The sequence below is a fragment of the Gekko japonicus genome, unplaced genomic scaffold (assembly GCF_001447785.1).
Source record: "Gekko japonicus isolate JY-2015 unplaced genomic scaffold, Gekko_japonicus_V1.1 scaffold696, whole genome shotgun sequence".
Lineage (NCBI taxonomy): Eukaryota > Metazoa > Chordata > Lepidosauria > Squamata > Gekkonidae > Gekko > Gekko japonicus.
Genome location: NW_015161971.1, coordinates 806,813 through 815,716, shown reverse-complemented (window position 1 = coordinate 815,716; position 8,904 = coordinate 806,813). Strand labels below are relative to the sequence as shown.

General features: G+C 53.0%; 1 protein-coding gene across 1 annotated transcript in view; it reads left to right on the top strand.

Annotated features, from left to right (window-relative positions):
- The first annotated feature begins 1,979 nt into the window (after positions 1-1,979).
- The window catches only part of LOC107126156 (carboxypeptidase A2-like), a 25,151-nt gene continuing 18,226 nt past the window's right edge, over positions 1,980-8,904 (top strand). Inside the window, exons 1-2 of the mRNA XM_015429677.1 lie at positions 1,980-2,244; positions 3,948-4,029. Of these exons, the coding sequence (XP_015285163.1) occupies positions 2,180-2,244; positions 3,948-4,029 (147 nt within the window). The 5' untranslated portion in view covers positions 1,980-2,179. The remainder of the gene's footprint in view (positions 2,245-3,947; positions 4,030-8,904) is intronic.

The following is an 8,904-nucleotide window of genomic DNA, read 5'->3' as shown; positions in this document are numbered from 1 at the left end:
TGGAGGCCCCCTAGATTTAGAGGCCCTGGGCTTCAGCCTAATTAGCCTATACATAAATCCGGCACTGACTGGAGCAGAGGTCCTTCAGTGGCTATGAGTCACAAGGTATAGATGGAACACTCTGTCTGGGGCAGTGATGCTCTGTATTCTTGGCGCTTGGGGGAGGCCAACAATGGAAGGACTTCTGGAGTTCTGGGCCTGCTGGTGGATCTTCTGATGGCTCTTGGCTTTGGGCCACTGTGTGACACAGAGTGTTGGACTGGAGGGGCCATTGGCCTGATCCAACATTGGCTTCTCTTATGTTCTTATGTCTGGGGCAAGGGATGCTTTGTATTCTTGGTGCCTGGAGGGGGGGCAACAGTGGGAGGGCTTCTGGTGTCCTGGTCCCACTGGTGGACCTTCTGAGGGCCCCTAGTGTTTTTGGCCACTGTGTGACACAGAGTGTTGGACTGGAGGGGCCATTGGCCTGATCCAACATTGGCTTCTCTTATGTTCTTATGTCTGGGGCAAGGGATGCTTTGTATTCTTGGTGCCTGGAGGGGGGGCAACAGTGGGAGGGCTTCTGGTGTCCTGGTCCCACTGGTGGACCTCCTGATGGCACCTGGTGTTTTTGGCCACTGTGTGACACAGAGTGTTGGACTGGAGGGGCCATTGGCCTGATCCAACATTGGCTTCTCTTATGTTCTTATGTCTGGGGCAAGGGATGCTTTGTATTCTTGGTGCCTGGAGGGGGGGCAACAGTGGGAGGGCTTCTGGTGTCCTGGTCCCACTTGATGGCCCCTGGGCTTTGGCCACTGTGTGACACAGAGTGTTGGACTGGAGGGGCCATTGGCCTGATCCAACATGGCTTCTCTTATGTTCATGGCCGTTGCTCTCCTGCCAAACCACGCCCCCTCGCTAAACTAAGCCACCTTATACTGCATCAAACCACTGGCCCATCAAAGGCTGTCCTGTCTTCTCCGGCGGCAGCTCTCCAAGGTCTCATATGGGGTCTTTCACATTGTCTGCCTCTTGATTCTTCAATCCGGAGATGTCAGGGATTGAACCTGGGACCTTCTGGAACACTCTGTCTGGGGCAGTGATGCTCTTTATTCTTGGTAATTGGGGGGCAACGGCGGGAGGGTTTCTGGAGCTCTGGCCCCACTGGCGTACCTCCTGATGGCCCCTGGGAGATGGCAGGGATTGGAGCTGGGACCTTCTGGAACACTCTGTCTGGGGCAGTGATGCTCTGTCTTCTTGGGGGGCAACAGCAGGAGGGCTTCTGGAGTTCTGGCCCCGCTAGTGGACCTCCTGATGGCCCAAGGGAGATGGCAGGGATTGAACCTGGGACCTTCTGGAACTCTCTGTCTGGGGCAGTGATGCTCTGTGTAATGTATCCAGTCCAGACCGCGTGGCCTGCTTGGGCTCCACGCGGTCAGGCACAAAAGGCGAGCTTTGCTCCAAGAGACAATGGACTATGCGGATCCTAGCCCGCTCCAATCAGGGGGCTAGGTTCCCAGCCGAGAACCTATGGGACTCTCAGCCACTGTAAATAACCTATTGGGAAGTGGGGTGGTGGTGTTTTGGGTGGCGGTTTCTCGGGGAATATAAGCCGGCCTGCAAGCTAGCCAAAGTCGTCTTGTTCCTGATCGAATAAAGTACGCTTTGCTGAAATCACTCTCCGTCTGCGTACTTTTCACTCTGTATTCTTGGTGCTTGGGGGGGGGCAACGGTGGGAGGGCTTCTGGAGTCCTGGCCCCACTGCTGGACCTCCTGATGGCCGTTGGAGATGGCAGGGATTGAACCTGGGACCTTCTGCGTGCTCTGCCGATGCTCTGCTACTGAGCGAAGCCCTAAAAGGAACGTCGGACGCCCTAAAGAGGAGGCGTGTGCCTTGGGATGATTCAGGGCCACATCCATCACCTCGGGCGGGAGTGAGTCATCTCGTCCAGCTGTTCCCTGTGTTATTTGGCGGGGCCCCATGTCAACAAGCCTTCCCTCTCATTAGCAGGGTGCAGGCCCACAGGAGGGCAGCTCCCTTATCAGTCAAGGTCCTGTGCAGCTTGAGAGGTGCATGAGAATTCGAGCACATGGGAGTCTTGTTGGACAGCTTTCTCTAGACGAAGGCACTGGAGAGAGGCACCTATAAATACAGCCTCCGCAAAGCTTCAGTTCCCTATTTCTGGCCAAGTCTCCGGATATGAGGTGGATTCTGCTTTTCGGGGCCCTCATCGGGGTTGTATGGGGCACGCGAACATTTGTCGGGTGAGTTCTCCTTTCAGATTCCAGGTTGCCAACTTTGGGTTTGGGGAATTCCTGAAGAATTTAGGGCAGAGCCGGGAGACAGAGGCGTTTGGGAAAGGAAGGGACCTCAGCGGGGTCTAATGCTGTCGGTGCTCAGAGGTTAAGACGCTGAACTGCAGATCGGAAGGTCTGTAGGTCGGCAGTTTGAGACCTGAGTGCCACATGACGGAGTGAGCTCCCGTCTCTGATCCCAGCTCCTGCCAACCTAGCAATTTGAAAGCAAGAAATTGGAAATAGATAAATAGGTACCCCTTCGGTGGGAAGGTCACAGCGTTCCGTGCGCCTTGGCGTCTAGTCATGCCGGCCACATGACCACGGAAACGTCTTCGGACAGCGCTGGCTCTTTGGCTTGGAAATGGAGATGAGCACCGCGCCCCCAGAGTCGGATTCGACTGGCTTTCAGGCAAGGGAAAACTTTTTAGGGGTACCATATTTTGAAAAGGAAGAAAGAGGACATATTTCCTGACTGACTACTTCAAACAAGTGATCGCTATGGCAAATCTCATAGTGGGTCAGGAAGTCATTTTTCTCCAGGCCGGTTTGGCCAGAGAACCTGGAGGGTTCCCCCCCTCCCATCTTATGGGCATAGAACTGCAGTCACTGGGGCTTGTGGGGGGAGGTATTTGTGAATTCCATGCCTTGTGCAGTGGGTTGGACTAGATGACCCTGGAGGTCCCTTCCAACCCTATGATTCTATGGAATACCCCTACTATTTAAGCTGTGGTAAATGCTACAGACTAGGGACTTCCAACCCAAAAAGAGGTCATTTTCATCCATTTTTTTTTAAAAAGAGCCCAAAAGAAGATGGTCACAAAAAAACCAGGACATGTCCTCTAAACAGAGGACATCTGGTGGTAACCCTACCATACAGTCCATCCTCCAAAGCAGCCATTTCTTCCAGATTGTAGCTCGTTAGGAAAACAACCGTGATATAATAACACAGTCGTGGGTTAACACAATTAGAGAAAGATATTTTTATGTGTCCTGTGTAGAACAAATCATTAGAGTCGTTTCCTTTACAAAGCATTAAGCATTACAAAGCAGGGGGCGGGGCTTGTCGCATGTGCCCACCCCCTGGGCTCTTTACTGCCGGAGTTCCGCTCCTGTGCGCTCCCGCAGGAAATGACCCCTGGTGGCTACTATTCTTCTTCACAAAGGCTTCTTCACGTGGCTAGGCTTCTTCACAAAGACGGAACTCTAAGACTGATTCTGCACTGGCTTTTCCCTCCCTTGTTTTACGAAACCCACGTTGGAACCGAAATTCCCCTCCGCATTGCATGCTGCTTTCACTTTCTTTGATCATTGGGTTTTATGGTAGCCTCCACACTCCGTGCCGCTTTCGCTTCCTTTGCTCATCGGATTTTATGGTACCATCTGCGTAGACTTATGACCGGTTTATGGCCGTTCAGGGGTGATCTTGCAGTCAGTACGGCCTTGCCCCCGGGGGTATCTGAATGTGGTTTTGAGCTGCACGTTTCTCTCCCAGTTGAGAAAATGTGGAGCGAGTGCTAGATGCAGACTCGCCCTAAGTCTTCTGCTCCAAAGGGAGACATCTCCCCGACATATTGTTTCCTCCATGAGAGCTACACCGGGGAGTGGGTCTCCTGTACGCCACATTTCCCGTGCCCCACCGCCCCAGTAACAGTCCCGTATTGTTTTTCTAGTGACCAAGTTCTCCGGGTCGAGCCCTGCAACGAGGAACAGGTCGACCTACTGAAGCAGCTGGAAGCGCAAGAGACTCTCCGGGTGCGTCACTGTTATTTGTGGAGGTGTTGGATAACCATCCGTTCCTGATTGTAAATGACGCCCTCGGAGGGACGGCTCATTCAGAGGCTGATAGAGCAGAAAGCCCCGCGGCCTGCTTGGTGCAGCCTGGGATGACGCTATCAATGTATCTCCATCAATCTGTCATCTCAGTATTGCCCCTGGGGCTGCCTTAAGGTACTTTGTCACTCAAAGTGACATACACATCTGACGCCTCCCTCTCCTGCCCACTCCCAGCATCCAGTAAGATCCCGAGCCAAACCTTGTGCTGATTAAAGATGCATCAGGATTGCCAAAGTAGATGAGACCAGGGAGTGGGAAGGAAGGACTCACGCTTGGGATTCTTCCGGAAGTGTCATCCTAAGGAGGTAGATCGAGATGGGTTGCCGTGTTAGTCTGTCTGGAGCAGTAGAAAAGGGCAAGAGTCCAGGAGCACCTTCAAGACTAACAAAATTGCGATTGATCATGAAGCTCAAGACAAGGCGTCCACCTGGAATGAATCGAGACCTAGGTTTCCTGTCTCGTTACCCATGCTGATTTCTCCACGCCTATCACCCCTCTGCATGTATTCTCTAAATCCAATCATAGAATCATAGAATGTTAGAGTTGGAAGGGATCTTGCAGGTCATCTAGTCCAACGCCCTGCACTCTGCAGGAGCATAGCCGAAAGATAGCCCTACCACATACCCGAAAGATGGTCTTCCAGCCTCCGCTTGAAAACATCCAGCGAAGGAGCCTCCACCACCTCCCAAGGCAGTCTGTTCCACTGCTCAACCACTCTGACAGTTAGGACGTTTTCCCTGATATTTAGCCGATAACAATCACGCCTGCTATTGTCATTCACCTGCTAACGTCATTTGCCTGCTGTCATTTGGCATCTGAAACCACTCCGCTTTCCAATAAATAGGACAGATGGACTCCCATTCTAGCTGTATCTGAAGAAGTGAGCAGTAACATATTTTGTTAGTCTTTAAGGTGCTCTTGCTCTTTTCTACTCCGAAGGAGAGTTACACCCAAACAAATCTATTGAAGGGTTTAGAAGGGTGTAACTGTTTCTGAGATTGCATTGGGTATAAGCGTTTGTGTCCATGCACTTTTCTTCAGATACAGAGAAGTGTGCATCCACACGAAAGTTTATACCCAGAATTAAACTTTGTTCGTCTTAAATGTGCCCCTGGACCCACACTTTGCACAGACCAACATGGCTACCCACCTGAATCTAGGATTGCACTGTTGGTCTCCTGGGATTATCACTTGATGGAGGGTATACCACCTGAGTTGGGCAGAGGAAGAAAAGGCCCTGCTTGCATCAGTATCCACAGAATTGCTCACATGAAGCTGCCTTCTACTGAATCAGACCTTTGGTCTATCAAAGTCAGTCTTGCCTACTCAGACTGGCAGCAGCTCTCCAAGGTCTCAGGCAGAGGTCTTTCACATCATCTTCTGCCTGGTCCTTTTAGCTGGAGATGCCGGGGATTGAACCAGGGACCTTCTGCATGCCGAAGCAGATGCTCTGCCACTGAGCCACAACCCCTCTAGACAGCTCTCCAGGGTCTCAGGCTGAGGTCTTTCACATCATCTTCTGCCTGGTCCTTTTAACTGGAGATGCCGGGGATTGAACCAGGGACCTCCTGCCTGCCAAGCAGATGCTCTTCCACTGAGCCACAACCCCTCTTGACAGCTCTCCAGGGTCTCAGGCTGGGGTCTTTCTCATCACCTCCTGCCTGGTCCTTTTAACTGGAGCTGCTGGGGGTTGAACCGGGGACCTCCTGCCTGCCAAGCAGAGGCTCTACCACTGAGCCACAGCCCCTCTTTGCAGCTCTCCAGGGTCTCAGGCCGAGGTCTTTCCCATCACCTGCTGCCTGGTCCTTTTAACTGGAGATGCCGGGGATTGAACCTGGGACCTCCTGCATGCCAAGCAGAGGCTCTACCACTGAGCCACACCCCCTTCCAATTACTCAGATGTTCCCCGTGGAGGGAAGGGCTCAACCAAGCCAGCCTTCACCCGCAGCCTAAAACAACTGCAGTCCAAGGGAAACTGTAATGCGATGGTGCCCTTGTCTTTCTTCAGTCTTTGCTTTTCAACCCAGCGTGAGATCTCAAGGCAAAGGACAATATGACGTTTAATGCCAGGGAATATGCAAGTTGAAAAGCAAACCCTCCTGTTTAACTGGAGGACAGTTTTGCAAGAGAGTCGGTGCATGCATCTGGCGAGTTCCCATCTTCGGATTGGGGAACTCTGGATGAAGAATGATGTCTGTAAGAGCCGCGCTCCCAGCAGGGTGAGCCAAGATTCTTTCCAGCTCCATAAATGAAATGACAGAGGAGCAAATGGGGAATTAATGGGGGATTAAATGGGGAATTGCCCCGCCCGTCTTTCTCTGGGCACGCCGGCTGCTCGTCTTTTTGCATTTTACAGGCGCAAGACAAACGTTTATCCCTTCGTGGAGCCGGGAGAACTAAAAGTGACCTCCACGTCCTCTGGATGCCAGAGCTGGGAGGCGACATCAGGGGAAGGCCTCGGCCTGGAATTGCCGATGATGGTTGCCAACCTCCAGATGGGGGCTGGAAGTGGCCCAGAATCGCAGCTGATCTCCAGACGACATCAACCGCTTATTATTTATTTATTTTAAAATTTTATTCCACTGATCCCGGAGAAAACAGTTGTTTTGGAAGGTGGACTGTATGGCATTATACCCTGCCGAGGTCCCTCACACACACACCCAAACCGCACTCTCCCTGGGCGCACCCTCAAATGCCTGAGGCAGTGAGGCTCGGTCTTCTTGGTGCTTGTGGGGGCCACAGTAGGAGGGCTTCTGGAGTTCTGTCCCCATTGGTGGACCTCCTGAGGGCACTTGGGGTTTGGGCCACCGTGTGACACAGAGTGTTGGACTGGATGGGCCATTGGCCCGATCCAACATGGCGTCTCTTATACTCTTATGTCTGAGGCCAGTGATGCTCTGTCTTCTTGGTGCTGAGGGGGCAAGAGTGGGAGGGGCTTCTCGTGTCCAGGCCCCACTGCTGGACCTCCTGAGGGCCCCTGGTATTTTTGGCCGCTGTGTGACACAGAGTGTTGGACTGGATGGGCCACTGGCCTGATCCAACATTGGCTTCTCTTATGTTCTAATGTCTGGGGCAGTGATGCTCTATATTCTTGGTGCTGGGGGGGGTGAGTAGGAGGGCTTCTAGAGTTCTGGCCCCGCTGGTGGACCTCCTGAGGGCACTTGGGGTTTGGGCCACTGTGTGACACGGAGTGTCGGACTGAATAGGCCATTGGCTTGATCCAACATGGCTTCTCTTTTGTTCTTATAGATGGAACATTGGGACAGTGATTCTTTGTATTCTTGGTGCCTGGGGGGTCAACAGTGGGAGGGCTTCTGGTGTCCTGGCCCCACTGGTGGACCTCCTGAGGGCCCCTGGTATTTCTGGCCACTGTGTGATACAGAGTGTTGGACTGGAGGGGCCACTGGCCTGATCCAACATTGGTTTCTCTTACGTTCTTAAATTTCCAGGTATTTCTGAACCCGGAGCTGGAGACCCTATTACCAACTCTGGGTTGGGAAGTCCCTGGAGATTTGGGGGATGCCGCTTGGGGAAGGCAGGGTTGTAGAGCAGGGGATAACGCCATAGAGCCCACACTCCAAAGCAGTCCTTTCCCTGATTTTTGTAACCTGGAGATCAGTAGTAGTCCAAGATCTCCAGGCCCTGCCTGGAGGTTGGCACCAACGTCCTTAGGGTTGCCAGGGGAACCCCCCCCCGAGTTGGAATGGGGGGGTGTAGGGTTGCCAGATTCGGGTTGAGAAACCCCTGGAAATTTGAAGACGGAGCCTGGGAAGGACAGGGACCTGAGAGCCACTTTTGTGCAGCGGTGAAGTGCGCGGGCTCTAATCTGGGAGAGCCGGGTTTGATTCCCCCACTCCTCCACATGCACCTGGCTGGATGACCTTGGGCAGGCCGTTGTTCTGATAAGAGCTGTTCTTGAAAAAAGAGCAGTTTCTGTCAGAGCTCTCTCAGCCCCGCCTACACAGGGGTGTCTGTGGTGGGGAGGGGAAGGGAAAGGAGTTTGTGAGCCCCTCTGAGACTCCTCTGGGTAGTGAAGGGCCATGGGGTATAAATCCAATCTCTTCTTCTCTCAAGAGCAGTTCTCAAGAGAGCTCTCTCAGCCCCACCTGCCTCACAGGGTGTCTGTTGTGGGGAGGGGAAGGGAAAGGAGTTTGTCAGCCGCTCTGAGACTCCTTTGGGTAATGAAGGGCCGGGTATGAATCCAATCTCTTCTTCTTCTTCTTTTACCTCACAGGGTGTCTGTTGTGGGGAGGGGAAGGGAAAGGAGTTTGTAAGCCACTCTGAGACTCCTTTGGGTAGTGAAGGGCGGGGGATACATCCAATCTCTTCTTCTCTCAAGGGCAGTTCTCAAGAGTGCTCTCTCAGCCCCACCTGCCTCACAGGGGATGCCTGTGGTGGGGATGGGGAGGGAAAGGAGTTTTTAAGCTGCTCTGAGACTCCTTTGGGTAGTGAAGGGCGGGGTATAAATCCAATCTCTTCTTCTTCTTTCACACAGCCAGTTTGGTGTAGTGGTTAAGTGCGCTGACTCTAATCTGGGAGAACCGGGTTTGATTCCCCACTCCTCCACTTGCACCTGGCTGGGATGACCTTGGGCAGGCCGTTGCTCTGATAAGAGCTGTTCTTGAAAAAGAGCCGTTTCTGTCAGAGCTCTCTCAGCCCCACCTCCCTCACAGGGTGCCTGTTGTGGGGAGGGGAAGGGGAAGGAGTTTGTGAGCCGCTCTGAGACACCTTTGTGTCCCCTGTGAGGCAGGTGGGGCTGAGAGAGCTCTCTTGAGAACTGCCCTTGAGAGAAGA